The sequence below is a fragment of the Panthera onca genome, chromosome C1, assembly GCF_046562875.1.
Source record: "Panthera onca isolate mPanOnc1 chromosome C1, mPanOnc1 haplotype 2, whole genome shotgun sequence".
NCBI lineage: Eukaryota > Metazoa > Chordata > Mammalia > Carnivora > Felidae > Panthera > Panthera onca.
In genome coordinates, this window is record NC_138346.1 from 135639169 (window position 1) to 135658697 (window position 19529).

The window sequence follows — 19529 nt, forward strand, 5'->3', positions numbered from 1 at the left end:
GAACTTCTGGAGTAGATAATCCAACTCTTCCTAAAGGGATTTTATAAGTGGCCTGGGCGACTGACAAGGGCTGGGGTTCAGTGAAGTCTCAGGTCATAGTTAGGCATCCTTCTGGAAAATAAACAAGGTTTACAGACAGCTCTTTATTAGAAGGCCCGTGAAGACAACTGACTTGACTTCTCTGCATGAGTGACCAGATGGGCTCTGGTGGGAATAGTAATGCTCCATCTCTTGGTCGTAGTGGTACGTACATACGTGTTTGCTTGTCACCCTTTGACATGTGCACATTCATCTGCATTCACTCTTTTTGTGTATTCCATTTTTTTTAATTGCAAAAAAAATTTCATTTCAGATCCCAAGGACACAAAATGAGACATTTAAATTCAACAGGATAGTATGTCTTAAAATACTTGAATTTTTATCAAGTTCCCATAATGATTATGATAGAGTAGTCTGAGGATTGTACTTCAAGTGCAATCTTTTATTATCTCTATGGGTTTGAACTCTATACTTTTGGAACTTGGCATTTTAAACACCATGATTAAATGTGACAGTTTACAGTAAATAAACACGCAATTCTTCCAATTCCAGATATTATCACTTTACTGTACAAAAAAAAATTCTAAACATTTACAAAAGAAAATCAAAAGACGTTGCATTTTTAGACCACATCAGAAAAGTTACACAAGAGTCTGATAAACAAACATCCTAAAACATTTCCGTACCATGCAAGTACCATCCAGAGAAATCCAGTCAACCATTATACCATAGGTTGAAGTGTTTAGTACCTGAAAGTGAACCCAGTGCCCTCCTGGTTTATCATTTGCCTATAAAAAGATAAAAGCTTGGCATCTTTACAAAACATGAAATTATTATCAATCAACTTTATGGAAATAAAATTTTGTTAAGGAAAAGAAAATATTAAAAAGGTGACATAGGTCAGCTGCCAGTCAATGTTAAATTTTCTTAAGATGCATTCAGTTATAACAATCAGCCCAGGTAACACTATTAAATTACTCTGAAGATCTGACTACAGAGGGCTGCTATTCCAAGCCATCTTGCTATGGTATAATTTTATTTTACATATGTACACATCATGTTGTTGTATATACACATCAAGGAACTACTCCAGTCAACACATCTCAATGGTAGTGCCTATTTTTTAGGCAGAAAGTTTTCCTCTGGCTTCTTGCTCACAGCATGGGGCACAAGAAGCCATTTCTTTCCAAGAAGTCACTACATTCAGGGAAGTCTGGACTCTGAGCTTGTTGTTTTTCTCATGGAATGATGAGCAGTATTAAGAATGTGGACTGATAAATAGTGGCTCTGGTTGAACATTTCAAACATTAGCTACACCTTTGATTTCTGTGCTTCTACAAGACTGTATGACCCTTTCATGTTGGCTCTTCTAGCAAAGTAAATGATCATTCCAATGGCTGGTATTATTAAGGAAGATGAACAATAGAGCACGAGAAGTTCAGGAGAAAAATAGTCCTGGTAATTTCCTCTTCCTGGAAAATAACAAAATGGATGCAATTAATGTCTAGTACAAAAAGATTTTTTGATAGTAATAGTTATATATTTTATTCTAACAGTACAACTAGTTCTCTTAATGGGAATGAATCAAAGCAGTGATAAGGGCTAACAGGAACCAAATACACACTTCTTTCAATTATCCTGTTGGCTGTTGCTATGGCCATGATGGGTCTAAGATGACAGTTGTTGCGTCCAAATAGAATCAGGTTCAATTGTAGAATGGAAACAAGAGCATGACATTCTAGGACTCTTTTACAAAAGCAAGAATTGGAGAGGAGTGTTTGCTTTGGAAAATGCAAAAATCTATTGAAGAACTAGGACTCTGATGACCATGAACTGAAATAATTAACCAGTTCTCCAAGAAAAATCTTTGTAACATCTAAAGTGTAATCATTACAGTCAAACAGCATATACGATAGTAAAAAAAAAAAAAAAGAATTCTTGCTGACGGCTCTTCCAGAGATATATAAAAAACTTTGTTTTGTATCTCTGAAGTAGGACATCTTAATATATGTTATTGATCTTCAGCATTTATATCATCTCTTGATAAACTTAAGTTTTTTGGATAGTATATTTTAGTTTGAATGTTACTTACTCAGAGCATTCTTTGACCCACATCTTCCCCAGCTTAAATTAGGAACCCTGATATACTTTTACAACTCATTGCAATTTCCTTCTCATAGTTTTTATCACTGCTTGTAATTATACATTTATTTATATGATTATCTATTAACTTTGGTCTATAGGTTACATAAGACCACCTATCAATTTCTTTTTGGTCCACCACTGAATAGGTAGTAAATGACTCATTGCTTGGAGTAGTTGATACCCAATAAATATTTTTTGAATAGTAATGCATTTCTTTCTACATGCTGTCACTTTGTCATTGCGTTGTAACTGGGTACGGAAGGTAATAGTTTACAAAAGCAAAAATTACTACTTTCTAATCTACTAAAAATCATGTGATCACTGCAATACTATTTAACACTTAACCTTATAAGAACATCTGAGAAGGATAGAGTGGCATTTACTACAGGCTCATCTCTATCTATACTAATGTTTGCCAGGAATCATATGACCCCACAAGTATTAAATTTCTGAAAGTAGCATGTATGTTTTCTGTCTTTGAAGAAATCTGACTTTGGCGATTACTACATTCCTTCTAGAAGTTTCTAATCACTGGAGGTCAACTAAGTAAAACAGGATCATGATAATCAGATGATGGGAAGTTGACCTTTTCAAATTATTGATGATAAAAGCACTTAGCCCTAAATATAATGATAACTGCCTCATTTTTCTACTTTTCCCTATTAGAGTAGAACTAGTCAAAGTGTAATATTTTAATGGGATGTCCATCATAACTATGGTTAGGCATCAATATTGACAATATGATGGACAATGGTATTTATACTCCTATTGTTTTCTTTTCAACTTAATAAATACTATCTTTTGCTTTTAGTTTTTCCTTGAGGCATCTGCAGTCAAACACAAATTTGCTGTTGAGTCCGTTACCAGGGCAACCTTCAAACACTATTTTCATTAGCTGTATAAACACTGAAAATCCTAAAGACTCCCAACCATTCCTATATCACTGGAATACATTCAAGCCAAAACAAAACAAAACAAAATTAATTTTAAAATGCAGCTACACAGAAAGGTAAGCTAATTCAAATACCAAGGAAAAATGTCAAATTTTGTCTTCATTCATTTGCAGTTACTTTAAACCATAGTTCGGGGCCCTGAATTTCTTAGCTGAGTGCCTAAAGTGCTTGGATAGTTCATGTAAGTAATGAGTGAAAAATGGCAAATATGTAAGTCACTAATTTAATAAAGCAATTAGAAAAGACAAGGTGTGAGAGAGAGTTAAAAAGTAGAGAAAGGGCTTTGATATGTCTTTAAAAGAGAATCATTAACTACAAACAGAATCACAAAAATGTTAGGAGTCTAAGTTTCCAGGGCTAGGCTTAATTAAAAGTGGACTAGATGCATCAAAGATTAAAAGAAATAGGAATGAGTGGACTTCATCCTACTCATAACTGAGATCTCAATCCATCCAGAATCATCCCCAACCTCATTAGAAGCACTGATTACATACACCCCCGTGTCATTTTGAGTGACATGACACAAGGCAAATGTTCCATTCTTTGAGCACATGGTAATTTCTTTGGCCAGATCAACTCTTTTCAGGATAATCACTGCAGATGGATGACTATAAGTTTTACAGGTAATCATGGTATTTTCCCATTCTTTAACACTTCTGGATAGATGTATTGTTATGGTACTGTGACAACAGAAAACATACGGTAAGCCTTGAAATGTCGAGAAATTTGGCCAGATGAGCAACAATTTTACCCATTTTCTGACCTAAGTTCAAATTTTCTTCACACTGACCCGTGGTTGCAAACTCTGATAGCCAAGTGCCACAGGCTCCAAGACTTGCATTTGTTTGCTCCAAGTCTGGCTCCCAACACACAGTGAGAACTCATTAGCACACAAGGCATGGAGACTAATTAGTACAGGCTAACATATTCTGCTTTCACCAATAAGATCAGCAGATCCTACCAGGCATTCACAAGAGGGGGTAGGAAATGAAAGGGCCCCCGAAGTTTCTCGGCTGAGGCTGTTGCTCTGCACCCCCACCCACTATCAGAATACGGTAGGATGGACAAGGGCTTGGATCTTTAGGAAGGCAATTCTATAGTCTAGAGACTCTCTTATGTTGTTCAGCATCAAGATTGGCACTCTTAATTGTTATCTTGAAGGGAGTCAATCCAGAAAATACATAGTTACTCCATGTCCAGAGAATAGTGTTCTCTTGTGATAGGAGTGACAAGAATCTGGATAGAAACTTTCGTCTTCCATGTGCCAATCCTACTTCTTTAGTTTCCTTATAACCTCCAGGGAAAGGCTTTAGAAGTATGTTTAAACGCTTAGGAAACGCAAGACTTCAGAGACCAATGATGAATTGTCAACTCTCAGAAAAGCAAATGGGAATTCTGTACTCACTAATGACTAATGTCAACTTCCTGGCTAAACTCCATAGGATAGGGCAGCTGTGCATGATTATTTTAGGAAACACTGAGCAATAACCACAATCAACATGGAATTCAGGTCCATTTTGCCAACTCATTCACCTAATCCTAGAAAATCTTTACAATCCATCTAACCTCTGACTACTGTAAAAAATAATCAAAAAATAAAAACAAAACTCTAACTAACCTTTAACATCAAGGGTTAAACTTCTTAATTGCAAGCCAACCTCATTTTTAGATTCACATTCGTACACTCCAGCGTCCTCTAACTGGACCTTGTGGATGGTATATGCACCATCTCTGGACTGTAGCACTGTGTCTCCCGTCTCTGCTTTTTTCTTCAGGATTATCCAAGTTTTGGGAACATTTCCACATGTACAGGAGATAATAACAGTGTCTCCTTCCTTGACACTCTCAGAAGGAAAAGCTGTAAGTTGTATGTCTTTCGGAGCAACTGTAAAGAGAATTTAAAATGCACCTCTGACTGGGTGAAATATAAACCAATTCCATATTAATTTAATGACAGCAACAATTAGCTGTCAAGGAACTATTTGTGCTTACTGTTTGCATTAAGTGTTTACAGAGGCAAGCAAAGAAGTCAAGCATGGACTGTTTTTTTTGTAAATGACCGTGTCTTTAATTTATTTATTTTGGATGTTTATTTTTGAGACAGAGAGGCAGAGTGCAAGCAGGGGAGGGGCAGAGAGAGAGGGAGACACAGAAACCAAAGCAGGCTCCAGGCCCTGAGCTGTCAGCACAGAGCCTGACGCAGGGCTTGAACCCACGACCCTCGAGATCACAACCTCAGCCAAAGTCAGACCTTTAACCTACTAAGCCACCCAGGTGCCCACATAAATAGCCATGTTTTTAACGAGAGAATACGTGTCTATACTTCTCTCATGTCTCTAAATCTAATTCTTTACCCAGACTAGTCAAAAAATGGTGTTTGATAAACAGCAACAGAATTCAAACGTGAAAAAAAAATTTTTTTTGTCACAATGTTGTGCAGTTTTTCCTTGAAGTACAAAAGTCTTTACAGGCTTCTGAGTTTGGGTTGGATTTTCCTGGATCAAGTTGTACAGAGATGGCTTTCTTGCTATTCTAACAACCACGACTATTATTCACTAAGTGCCAGGCACTGGGCTAAGTATTTAAAGTACAACATCGCTATTAATACACAGCCCATGGAAGAAGGTATCATATCACCATTTTATAAGTGAGATTTCCATCTATTTTTGTGACTTGATTTGAGATTCTTTCCCCGACAAGAGCTATAGTACCATGACATCTATCCTAAAGACTTTTTTTAAAGGTGTGCATTGCCCTTCCTTCCAAGGTCGTTTCTTTAAAATACAAATGATCACCGAGATGAGGTAACAAGAAAGTCACTAATGCCTTAGTGAAAATAATACCAAGGAATAAGACAGGAAATGACAGCTCCAGGAAGGAAAAAAAAAAAAAAGGAACTTGTATGCCCAAAGTTGATGAACCAGAGGGCATGGTCACTGCTACTCAACCTCAAAATTTACAAAAGGCTTACGTGCCTTCTTGGGCTTCTAAGCAAATACTAGTATGTGCCTTGTGAGATTACCACTCAGAGTCCAATTCAGTACATATGGTGGCGTTAACCTTAGCTAATTTCCAAATACATACATACCTCTTCCTACCCTTATTTCACACCATAACCGGTGCCGGCATTAGAAACTCCTGGCACCGTTCCCACAGCCAGCATTCCGCTGGAGGTTAAAAGAATTTTAGGATAACTGACGTGGAATTGTTTATGAGGAAGTTCCATTCCAGGAACTTTCCAAGCATAGAAAACACCATGGGCTCTTCAAAACCCTCAATATATATTTTTAGTAAAAGTGTTGGTTTCAGAGAGGGCTTTGTTGAAAACCGGTGATAACCAAAATAATACTAGTGAAAATAACTCATTAATCACGTTTTACTTACCTTGGATAATTAATTCGACTTCTTTTCTGTCTATTCCAGCCTGGTTAATCCCTTCACACACATAAACACCAGAGTCTTCCATTTTTGTAGAAGTTAAGGTGAGGGTTGAATTTTCAGAAAGAGGCTGTAGATGCCCATTGTTTAGCTGCCTGCTCCAGAGGATTTTTGGAGCTGGAAGGCCATTGCTGGAGCATGTCATATTCACAGAACTACCTTCCTCCAGGATGGAGGAGGGGCTGACCAAGATGGTTGTATCCCTGGGGGCAACTGAAAAGGCAGGAACACTTGTCAGCTTGACCCTTTATACCCTGAGCTCCAAAAAAGTTTTAATAATGTGGCAAAACTGAGCTATGGTTCAATGGATTGGAACAGTTTATCAATGTTGATACCCTTACCAAAGGCGGATTTCTGTCCCCGTTTACTTAAGCAAGTATAGAATGATAGAGAGTAGAATATGAACCCAGCATGGGTATTTTCTAATAGAAATAAGTTCTGTAGAAAGTCCCTGACTACCTAAGAATGGATGATCACTGATAGTGTGTATCAACATTTATGTACGTTAAACATGACCAGAAATTATCTGACTCTCCTGCGAGAAGGTGTTTATTTCTCCACCCCTTGAACCTGGCTGGCCTTGTGACTCACTCTGACCAATGTAACATGGAAGAAGTAACACCATAGGACTTCTAGGCTTGAGTCTCAAAGGCCTCCTTTCTTTATCACTCTTTCAAAATGCTGCACTGTGGTTACTAAGCCTGTGCTCCTTTCCTTCAGGATGAAACAGCATGTGGAGAAAGGGAGGCCCAGAACCCCCAGAGAGGCCCCAGATATATGAGTGAGTCCATCTGGGACCAGCCATGCCCTGCTGACCTGCCAATGACTGAAAATGCATGAGTGAGTTCATCTGGTACCACAGTGAGCAGATGAAACTTTCTCGAATTGCCAGCTCATAGAATCATAAGATAAAAAATGATTGCTGTCTTAAGTGTTGGGAGTGGTTTGTTATAATTATTTTAAAATTTCTTTTCCAGTTATTTTTTTTTCCACAGAGGTTTCAACTATTAACCTCATGTTAACTATTCCCCGGCAAACGTGATAAGAAGCCCATATTCAGGTGCGGATACATCACACATGTACTTACCATTAACATAAAGTGTCTGTGTACTCTGCCTTTGTTTGGGTTCAAATTCCATTTCATCAATATGTAACTTAGCCAGACAAACAAGAACTGTTCCAGTATCTTCAGTGGTGGGGATGAAGGTCATGTCCAAACTCTCAGTCTCTAGATACTTCTTGTCGATGTTCTCCAGAAAATTTTTATTCCCTATAATACTCTCCCCCTTAAGTAATTCAATCTCCAGCCGGTCAGAAGGATACACATTAGGAACCCGGCAGCTTACAGTCACTGGATTTCCATTCACTGGCAGACCACTCATCTCAATCTCTGGATCTCTAGGGAATGCTGCAAATATCATAGAAAAAGGATGTTTATATGTGACATTCAAAGGAAAAATGTAACTATTAAATGCAAGGGTCTCAAAATGACATTTTTAACTCACGTGGGGTAGAGTGATCACCAATGTATAAATAATGCCATCGAGTATAAACATTTGTGATATTAAATATAAACAAAAATACTTAGCACTTGAATTAATCAAGAAATAAATATACTTCCTATTTTTCTCTTCTTAGTGATGCAGTCTTTCTGACAGCCCTGGACTGATCTTTTTCAAGGAACATGAGTTTCCACCATCTTATTTCTAGCTATGTATTTTAAATGTTTATTTCCCATGCTGTATTGAATGTTAACTATGGGTTAATCCCTTAATATTTATTATCTCAGTCTTCAAAACAGCCTGATAAAATAGGTATTAGTGAACATATTTTACAGGTGGGAAAACTTACAGAGAACTTATTTTACAGCTAGGAAAACTTACAAACCTGATAGAAGCTCAGAGACCATCATTAGGCATCATATCTATGTTAAGTCACTGAGTTGAGATCAGAACCCACATCTCTCTGAGCTTGAAACCCAGAGAGTTGTGAAGCCTCTGGGTATCAAATAAGACCCACAGTGCAGTTCTCAATTTAGACATTTTCATTTCCAATGGCCAAGTTTAGATACCAAATTTTAAGTATTTCTCAGGCAATACTTGCAGTTAACAAAAAACTATGAGCTTTACATTCTGAATAATATGTATAATGCATCTTAGGCCAACCAATAAAAATAAGACTAAAATAGCAAGAGCAAGAGTAATGCTAAAAAGTTTTTTTCTTATGCAAAATGCTGTTAAAGTGATACATTCTCACCTATTTCCATATTGCAGTAAGACTGTACTGCTGGTTCTCATTTCTGCTGGGAATGTGCCTACATCAGCAGATCTTGGACTCCACGTAATATGATAACACAACAAAATTCACCCTTATTTTGAGACATTCAAATCCCTTTACAGACATACTCTAACTCATGCTGAACAAAATCCTGATAGGTAACACAAGTTTGGGCAGGTTTTCTGGTAGAGAATGTTCTATTTTTCTCTTGAATTCTGCTGAATAACACAAGCCAGAATAACTCTCTCAACGTAATCAATTTTCAGAGCACTTTGAATATTTTGTCCCTCATTCATTATACAATGAAGAATTCTAGCAATGTCAAATTCATAGAGGTTCGAGGTTGTAGAGGCTCTTCATTAAGGTGACAGGAACAGCAAGAAAGAGTATGGTGGGTGTATGTAGTGTAAATCAGTATTAAGATCTCGTGCTAAGTCCTGGCTCTGCTTTTCATCTGAGCTGCTGCCACGGGCCATTCCCTATGGCCAATATTACTACCTATTTTCATTTTTGGCTTTGTCTTGCTCCCCACTGCCTCATTTTTTCCCATCCTGCCAATCAACTTTCCAAATGTGCCTTCAAAACAGTAGGCTTGGGCCTCACTCTCTGTTCAAAGAGCTGGGCAGTCATCTGAATGGGCCTTGACTCCTCTCCTTGCTCACTATCACCTCTGGAATACCCCCTATACACAGAGGCGATGGGAAGCAGTGAACATGGAGTGTGTTCAAGTGCATGACGACAGAGTATTGACAAAACACAAAGTAAGGACTGTGGATACTGTGTACACGCATAATATATACTTAAGATTTAGGCAATTAGGTTGCATCAAAAATTCCGGTCCAAAGATTTAGGAACAATTCACAATGCTAAGTTCCTTTTCTAAACACATGGATCGCATTGTATATCATACTTGCATTCTGTTTCTTTCAATAGAATTGAGGGGAAAAAAAAACCAGCAAACAGTTCCGAAAACCACTTACAGTAGAGGTCCACTTTAATTCCCTTTTCCACTTTCTTACGGCCACAGGTTACGGTGCACAGATAAGAATGTTCATTCTCAAAACCCACAGGGCTCAGGGTCAGCGTGGACTTGCTCCCTTCAGTCTTCACCTTCCCACTCAGAGGGCTGTCTACCTGGGTTCTCCAAGTGAAAGATGGGGACTCACAGCCTGTGACACCACATGTCAACACAACTGAGTCACCAATCTGAGCAACAATCTGGGGCCCGGGGGAGATCTCAACAGTGAATGGTTTCTCTGGAGGAAAAAGAACAAGACAAAAAGAAGGTAAGATTCTTTTCTTCCTTCACCACATTCCAATATATGGTCTTTTTTCCTCATCTCTTTACAGCTAACACCTGTGCAAGAAAATATCACTCCTTTGTACCTTGGGACGATCCTGAAAGGCATTTTTAAAGAATGAACCCATAAGAGTTCATTGAGTCATTCATTTAACAGAATGAATGTGGATTAAGACTTGTTAGCACAGAAGGTGACATCTTTTCACGACACTAATTCAGTCTCTGCTCAATTGTAGTTTATCACATCCCTGCAGTAGTGGACAACGGCTCAAATAATTTAAGAGGTTCTAGTGTATAAGCATTGTGTAAGCCACTCTGCGTATATTATCTCATTTAATCCTCACAACTTCATGAAATGCTACCGTTAATTCTTCTCTTTCACTTCCTCTTGCTTCTTCTCTTTCTTTTCCTCTTCTTTCTCCCATCCTCTTCCTCCTCCTCGTCCTCTTCCTCCTCCTCTTTCTCCTTAAGGAAACCTAGGCTCAGAAATGCTAGATAACTTTATCTAGTTTGCAGTGGCAAAACTAGGACTTGAAGCCAGGTGGGTCTGATTTGAGACCCTAGCTTTTCAGTTGCTTCAACAACTGAATCAAATCATCCTCACGAGGAGATAAAACAAGATCTAAGAGAGGTTGTGAAAGCAGCTACAAAAATATGTCTTCTGATTAGATGCCATACCCATAATGGACCTGTGCTTAGAGTTTCTGTGCCAACAATATAGTTATACCATTGAAAGCACACAGAATCACATTGAGAGCAAAGCCAAAATCTAAACATGAAAATGACACACAAACCACCTCTAGAATTTGTTTGATGAAATACAAAACTACTTTGAATTAATTCAGGGGTTGAAAACTGAGATCGGAGGGCAGAGTCCTAAGTCTCAAATATCCAGAAAAGCTCTTTGGCTGCCAGTCCTATCCCTGCCGGACACACAGTCTGCGTTGGGATCCTTCCTGTCTGGGGAGAAAGGGAATTTCAAATCTCCACTCCCTGTTCCCCGAAGAAACTGGGAGTGTTTGGACAATCCCAAGAGTGACAGTTGAGACTCCACAGAAAATCACTAAAATTGTTCCTGTAAGTAGCAGACTGGAGAGGGAGGAAAGAATTCTCAACATAGAAGTCATCCAAATACACCACATTTTGCAAGGTTCTCATCTGTGCCAAGAGAAGTTATTCTTCTGTTTGGTTTGTCTCACTGTGACATTGTAGTATCTTCCAAAGAAGGCTTTCCTCAAATTACCTCAATACACTGATATGCTATTAGATTTTGAAAAAGATCACCGAGAACAATAAGCAGAGTTTCTGAATTCCTCATATGCTAGTGTGAGAAAAGGGAACTTGAAAATAGACCCACTTCCTGCCTGTGAAGTGTTCTCAGACCATTTTTTTTCCAGTGGCTGCGTATATTACCAGGCGAACACTTTTCCCCTGTGGAGTAGTTTCTTAGGTCACTGAAAGGTCTTTTCAAAGTTCCATTCTCTCTTCAGTACTTAAGGTGGTTAGTATCCTGTGTTGCAAAATTCAAAACAACCCTCCCTAACCCCACAGGGCATTTTCTTTTTACGCTGAAATGGGATCTAATTTATTACGGGTGGAATTTTCTCAGGATGGGTGATTAGTTGCATATGATTTTATTAGTGTAATACTTTCTTGGTCTCTTGAGAATGGTAACCTAACACCCAACTGAGTTAATCTATTGATGGTGAGTTCCAATTTTATTTTTTTAATCATCACGTTTAGATCATATTTTCATATTTTAAAATTTTGTGTTGTTCATGTTTATAGTTTATGCAACTGGCATATACTGGGCACCTATTTTGTGGCAGACACCCAAATATTAAAATACACACACACATGCACACGATTCTTGACTTAAAGTTTAATGGAAAGCCACATTTAAATAAATACATTATTTTGGCTCTTACTAAAGTATGTTTAAATTATCACTTACATGCCTGCCTTTCCTCCCTACATTATAAGCTCTTCAAGGGCAGCCGCCATAACTTTTTCATGTCTGCCCCCACAGCACCAAGCACAATTCTTGGATTCTTGGACAAGGGCTCTTAATTAATGTATGCTGACCTAACAGAGGTACATAAACTTCGATAAGAAGTGTTGAATGTAGAAAAAGGGAGGAATAGCCAGATTTGCCTAACACAATCTGGAATTGGAAGGCTGACATGAACTTTGTCTTGAAGAATGGCTACGACTTTGCCAGGTGAAGGAATGGTGCTCCAGGCAGAAGGAACAACATGGACACCACCGAAGCTATAAAGGTAGTTTCTGACCAGATTATAAAGAGTTTTATTTTAAATGTGAATTTTAATTTACATGCAATTAGGGCTTGGTTGAAGTCATATATAATGAGCACTTTTTTTGTTTGAGGTATATACTCTGGTAGCATTGCACAGGATTGATTGTCTTGAGGTCAGAATGATAGCAGGATGACCATCTGAAGACAATTTAGCTATTTAGTTGAAAAGTCATGGAGTTTTAGATTAAAATGGGCTTGTATTAAAATCACAGTCAATGCCACTAGCGAGTGATCTGACCTAGGCAAATTATGAACTATGCTTAACCCCAGTTTTTATTCACCTCATAAGGTAGTGGTAAAGGCTATGAAGACAACATAGATAAAGTGGAAAGTAGAATTCCCAGCAAATATCAGGTGTATGATCTGTAGGAGCCTCTATTAATTTCTATGAGACAATATGCTCTCATCTATAAAATGAGTATAAAATACCTACTGTTTAGTTAATTTTTGAAGATTATAGCTAACATATGTAAAGCGCCTAGCATACAGCTGGTGTTCAATGAATGCCGTTATTTAAAAACATCTTGCAAGAGTCCAAGTCAGAGGTGATAAATTAAGGCAATGGCAAGAGGGTTGGAAAAAAAAAAAAAAGAGCTCAAATTCTAAGGATTATTCTGAGGAAGAATGGACAGGATTTGGTGATATGGAATGGCAACATGAATTTAGGAGTAAGCAGAGTATGGTGGCCCAAATACTAAGAGTCCAGAGTGAGTAGAGATGAGGACAGATGTGGTAACCTGAGAATACTAATATTCAAGGGGCGGGAGGAAAAGAGAAAGCCAAAGAAGGAAGCAGGGAAGGAATGGTGAGAGATGGAAAAGAATCAGAAAAGCAGAGCCATGGGAGGAAAGACTTCTGAGAAGTCTGAGCAAGATGAACATACAATTGTGCTAAAGTACATGACATCAGATGGGTCATCAATAAAACCTAAGGAAGCGATTTTGGCATTGAAGCTGTTTCACTATTGCACAAACCCCAATCAAGGCACATTTACCATTCATTTTTCACAGATTACTTACCTTGAACAATTAATTCCACCTCTTTTCCATTTTTCCCAACTTGATTGACTCCTTCACACACATAAATTCCAGAATCTTCTGTCCTCATAGCAATTAAAGTGAGAGTTGAGTTCCCAGAAAGGAGCTGTAGATTCCCATTATCTAATTTTTTGCTCCAGAAAATCTGTGGAGCTGGTAGACCTTCACTGGAGCATGTCATTGTCACAGAACCACCTTCCTGCAGCCTTGTGGAGGGATTCACAGAGATAACTGTGTTCTTGGGTGAGACTGAAAAGGCAGGGCACAACATTAGTAACTGCTAGGCATCATCTTGATCCCACAAGGATAACGTATTTCTCTGCAAGTCTGTATTTACATGCTTTCACAAATTTGACAAACTTAATCTGCCAAATTAGTGTAAAATTAGTACTGTGTGGTCACAAAAGTCAGTCGATCCAATTTCTGACTAATCTGATTGAGGTACTTTTTTTGGTGCTTGGTGTTTTCAGAGGGCCCTAGATACTAAGAAATTAAGAAAGACCCTTAGAATAATGTGGTTCAATCTCCCAGATAAGGTAGCAGTCCTATCTTAGAATACTTGACAAGTGCTCATATAAGTTGGTGTCAACACTTCTGCTTGAAGGAATCACTGCCTTAAAAAGCAGTCCTTTTGATTTGGGAACAGCTCTATTTACTAGAACAATTGAGCTGAAACCTTCCTCTTTGTAAGTAAATTTCATGCAGTGGCCATAGTTCAGTCCTTCACTGTTACAGAATAAATCAAATCCCTTTTCCACATGTCTTTCAAATACTTAATGATAGCTCTCTTTTCCCAGTTTTGTATTCTCTAGGAAAAATATCCCCTGTCTTGACTACTCTTTTCAAAATATTGATAAATGCCTTCCCCTCTCATTCTCTTTCAGCTAAACATGCTATAGTTGGCAGTACTCCTTTTAAATGTAGTGTCCAAAGAAAAACACAGCATTTGGGTCTAGAACGGAGTACAGTGAGTCCACTCCTACACAATTCTGGGACTACAAGCTTGCCTCAAGTCCCCCACAGTTTCAGCGAATGTGGAGGTAATCATCTCCACTCTCCTGCCCAATGCATATATGTGTGAGCACATGCATATGTGTGTATACACACACACACACACACACACAGAACAAGCGCTCACCTTGTAAAGTCTCTATAACTTAATATTTCAAGGTATGTTACAAGAACTTATAATTTAAAACATTTCATCTTCTGAGCCTACTACATACTACCCAGGTGGTATTATTACTCTCTTTGATAGACTGGGAAATAAATAAATTAAGCAACCCAAGTTCACACAGTTAATGGAGCCAGAAGTCTTCTCAATCCAAATCCAATGCTCTTTTCATTGAATTATCCTGTTGACAAATATTGTGCTCTCAATGAATAAAAATGGAGTAAAAACTATAAACAAATGCCTTCCTGACTTTAGCTGCTAAGTTTAATGCTGTATACATCCAAGACTGAATTCCCATAAAGACGAGACTACATCACCCAAGTACTTACTGTAGACTTGCAGTTTTTTCGTAGTCTCCCTTTCTTTGGGCTTAAAGTCAATTTCATCAATGTGTAATTTTGCTTGGCAAACAAGAGCTTTCCCAATATCTTCATTGGTAGGAGTGAAGGTTACCTCCAAACTCTTGGTTTCCAGGGACTTTCTTTCCATAGGTTCTACAAAGTCCTTATTCTGTAAGAGATGGTTGCCTTTCAGCAAATTCATCTCCAGCCTGTCAAATGGATAAACATCAGGGACCAAGCATGTGACTGTGACTGGCTTCCCAACTTCCAGGGGGCCACTCAGACGGATCTCTGGGTCCTTAGGGAAAGCTGCAAAGGTCAAACAAATACACATGAGCAGGCTTTCTGTTCATGTAATATAATGTCTTTGACTGATTCAATGCAATGCAAACCAAGTCTAATGTTTCTGTTAATACAGTCTTAATTCATTGTTTAAATAGCCTTTCATGGTTTGGGGTGGGTTCACGAATCAGAATCAATCACCCTTTAGAGTTCTTCAGCTGTGAGCCTGCATGTACTAAGGGTTGCATATTATTAGAGTAAAAGAAGAGAGAAGAAATTGATGTTTATTGAATACTTACATATGCCCATCACTGTGCTAGTCATTAAATATAAAGGATTTTATTTTAACTCTAACACTTAGAGACCACTTTTCACAGGTATGAAAACATAGCCTTAGCACATTTGCATAACTTGCCTGAGGCCACACAGCTCAGAAATGGCAAGTCTGGGATTTAAACTCAGTATTTTTATTATTCTGTACTGCTACTGAAGATTTACATTATACCACATTCTCTTAGAGCAGAGATAAGTCCACTTTATAGATAAGAAAACTGAGGCTCAGAATGTCATGGCAGAGAACAGTTATTGAGCAACACATGCTAAGAAAGGAAAAGAGCAATGTTAAATAATTGGCTTCTGAAAATAATGCCTCTGACCAGAATTCATCCACCAGGAAGGTGCAGTATTTAAATTCTGGAAGGCAGATTTGCCTCTTGAAATGCTTAACTCAATGTCCTAACCAGCACACCACTTGAACCTTTCAGTTCCAAGGGAATGTGCTATTTCAGTCAGCCGTTGCTTCCTTTGCAAGGGCTACCTTTTCATTACAAACTGTCATGATGGTAGCACATTGGCTGGATTCAGGACTCTGTGTAATAAGGACACAAAGGTCCCAGCTCTGGAGAATATTACAATCAAATGTGGAATGGAGACATGATTGTTCAACATAATGAGAGCCAGATATTTTTGAAGGAAAAAAACCTCCAGAAAGATAATTAAAGCCAGAAGCGTCTTTATTTCTCTTTTTTAAATCTTCAACTATTTGATACTTGAGAGCAAAGGCAAAGGAATCGGAAATGATTTGCTGGGTGGAAGAACCAGTATTTTTAATTTTTCCACCAATAATTTCTATCCCTCCTGTTCTGTAAGAAATGTGCCCGTAACCCACATGGTTTGCTGTCAGGTAATACAATAACTTGTTACTTTCCCCTGTATTTACATAAGGGGGCCTTTCAAGGAGCTCAGGAGGCTGCACAAACAATGCATGTACAACCAGCATAATTGAAAGCAGCCGGCCAAGCACAGTTTCTTGGGCCACATTAGCAACACATGGGGCTTACTGAAGAATCAATTACAGATACTGGGCAAGACTGAGCTCCGCCATAGCAGAAGGGAACCAAAATAATTATAAGATAATCAGATGGGATCTTCATGAAGAGATGGCCATAAAGGTTTCCAGGGTTTGGTTTGGTTTGGTTTGGTTTGGTTTGGTTTTCTGAAAGAGTAGTCGTCAGCAACCAAAGGCAAGATTTTTATTTCAGGTTGGCTTTTAACTCCTCTTGCTAACTTTATACGCTGGATTGAGAATGGACTGAGATGCAGTTTGGTAGAATGGCAACCTAGGGGTGTTTATTAACATGCATCAGGTAACTCTAATCCATTACACAAATTATCCTGAGGTTGAGTGGTTGAGCATTAAGGCTTAATGGCACCAAAAACAAAAACAAAAACAACCCTCCTAAATTTATCTATACCAAAGTCAAAGGAGTGAAATGTTTGCAGATACTTTTCTTATGTCAAAGGGAAAACTTGTACTGAAGCCTATTACTAAATTATAGATCTCCTACTTAAGCTGATTTTAAGCACAAAATTGTGTAAGAATAAAAAAGTGGAAAATCCCTGAAGAATGGAATTCATAAATCATTTGGATGTATGACCAAGTAAACATGTGAGGATATAATCAAATAGAAATTGCTGAAAAATACAATTAAAAAACTTCAGAGAGCTTCATTTTATGGCTAAGAAAAGAAAAACCCAGAGGTTGTGTCTTACCCATGGTCACTATGTTTGTGGCAGTTAGAATAAAGACCAAGGTGTGGGTTCCTTTTCTAGAGCTAGATTCAGCTGCCTCTAACTTTCTTGGTGCAGTATGTCCTCTAGCCAAGAATCTGTACATGAATATCCTTTGATGTTTTTTTTCTTTTACAACTATCCATTAAAGAAACTTAACTTAAAGCAAAATTAAGAGAAAATCAAAGATTCTCTGTAGTACTCACAGTAAATCTCCACCTGAATCCCTTTTTCCCGTTTCTCAGATCCGCAAATCGCTGTGCACAGGTAAGAGTATTCATTCCTGAAACCAACGGGATCCATGGTCAGCGTGGAATTGGACCCCTCATTTCTCACCTGCCCATTCAGTGGACTATCTAAATGGGTTCTCCAAGAGAAAGATGGGGGCTCACAGCCTGTTGTCCTGCAAGTCAGTGAAACGACATCACCAATCTGAGCAACAATTTTGTTTTCAGGGAAGGTCTCTATTTTAAAAGCTTGAGCTGTGAAGGCAAAAAAGAGAAAAGCAAACTTTGTTTAGTATTCTGCTCCTTCTCCTCTGTCCTAGTATAATGTCCAAAATACAGTCTGGTTGATCTGTTTCCTAAATTTTAAACTAACTGCAAGAAGCCAAAAATAATTGGAGTCACTGCCAAAGGTGTTAGAATCTTGGAGAAGTGTCAGTTCCAACCCTGATGCCCATTTATCAAAATTATTTTGTTATTTGCTAAGCTTAAGATCATTATCAAGTACAGGAAACTGAAGAGATAGACCTTACTAGAGATAAATCCAATTATTTACTTGACATTGGAAAAATATATCTGAAAAACATCAATTTGCAGCTCCAACTATGACAATACAATGGTACATAGCAATACTCAATAGCACATTACATGTTATGTTAAATTAAGTTTTTCCACTGCTTAAAAATCCTAGTGCCTTTCTTTACTACCATAGCAAAACTGACTGAAGCCAAAATCAGGGCTGAAATGGAATGTGAGCATTTGGAACAGATCAAAGAGAAGAACTTACAAATTGTAAACACCATGCAAAGTATATTTGAAGCTCCAAAGATCACAAACATCTTCCTAGGCATTTTTAGTTGTCGCTGTGATGAGAACATGATGGTCCCAAAACTCTTCTTTCTGTCCCACCTGAAAATGCCCTGGAAGAGGCTTTAGCTCCTAAAGCCAGTGAGGCTCAGTGAGGAGTGAAATAGAAAGTCTGCTCTTTATAAAGGGTCTTGTTGCAGAGGCACAGAGGCGGAGGGAAATCCCTTCAAGGGGAAACCCGGAGCAGAGCCAGAAAAAAAGTTTCACTGACACCCAGCCAAGTCCAGTTTTAACCCCTTCATTTGCTCTCATTGCTAAAGCTACTCTCTCTGCCACAGAAAACTGAAACACTTCCAAGGTGATAAAATTAAAGCTTTTCCTCGTTTTCAGTCCAAAAGGATATCTTTGCAAGGTAATGTGCATTTCAGAATAATGCTCATTTCAGAATAAAGAAAAAGCCAGAGAGAGAAAGGGAGGGCAACAGAGACAGAAAGGGGAGAAATAGACAAGCAGGCAGAAAGAAAGGGGGAGAGAGAGAGAGAGAGAGAGAGAGAGAGAGAGAGAGAGAGAATAGTAAATTTTACTCTTGACTTTGAAGTGGCTAAGTAACCACTACATCATGTGAACTGATTTTTTTCTCCATTAAGACATAGTTGCAAATTCCAAAGTAAGATCTAATTTTTCTCTCACAAGAAAAAGGAAAAGGTCCTATCTTTTGTGAGCTATTTTTTAAAAGGGAGACAGCATTACTTCTTAGTTTTATACTTTCTATTCATAAAATACTCATAAAATAATTCTTTCAACAACAAATATCAACTTTCTGAAATGATTTTCTTGAGTGGAAAGTAAAGGAATACTACTAAAAGCAAGAGAAATCATTTTTCCCTCTTGTTTCAGAAAAGTTACCAATCCTTTGGTTCAACTGCCTGGTAATGGAAAGTCCTTCTCAGACTTAAATGCAAATGTATGGAATTCATCCGAAGTGGTAAATCTCTTGCACTGGACCACAGACACAGTTAAAACGTGACAAATAATTTGTTTTTATTATATAGGAGGTGATGATAACCAATTTTATGCCCTTCCCACCCCATAGCACCCTATCCAGTGAAATTATTTTTTTAAGCT

The 19529-nt window shown here is 38.1% G+C and overlaps 1 protein-coding gene across 2 annotated transcripts; it reads right to left on the reverse strand.

Moving 5' to 3' along the window:
• Window positions 1–585: 585 nt before the first annotated feature.
• Window positions 586–18610, reverse strand: VCAM1 (vascular cell adhesion molecule 1). Of its 2 annotated transcripts, XM_060625201.3 has the most exons (9): window positions 18385–18605; window positions 17580–17855; window positions 15010–15330; window positions 13489–13755; window positions 9833–10108; window positions 7663–7983; window positions 6522–6788; window positions 4756–5022; window positions 586–1511 (listed from the first exon to the last, which is right to left on the reverse strand). In XM_060625201.3, exons 1-9 carry the CDS (start codon window positions 18473–18475, stop codon window positions 1351–1353), a joined length of 2247 nt encoding a protein of 748 aa, XP_060481184.1. In that variant the 5' UTR covers window positions 18476–18605; the 3' UTR covers window positions 586–1350. The 2 variants fall into 2 exon arrangements, with proteins under 2 accessions (XP_060481184.1, XP_060481185.1); XM_060625202.3 differs by lacking the exon at window positions 4756–5022 and having other exon boundaries at window positions 18385–18610.
• Window positions 18611–19529: the final 919 nt, after the last annotated feature.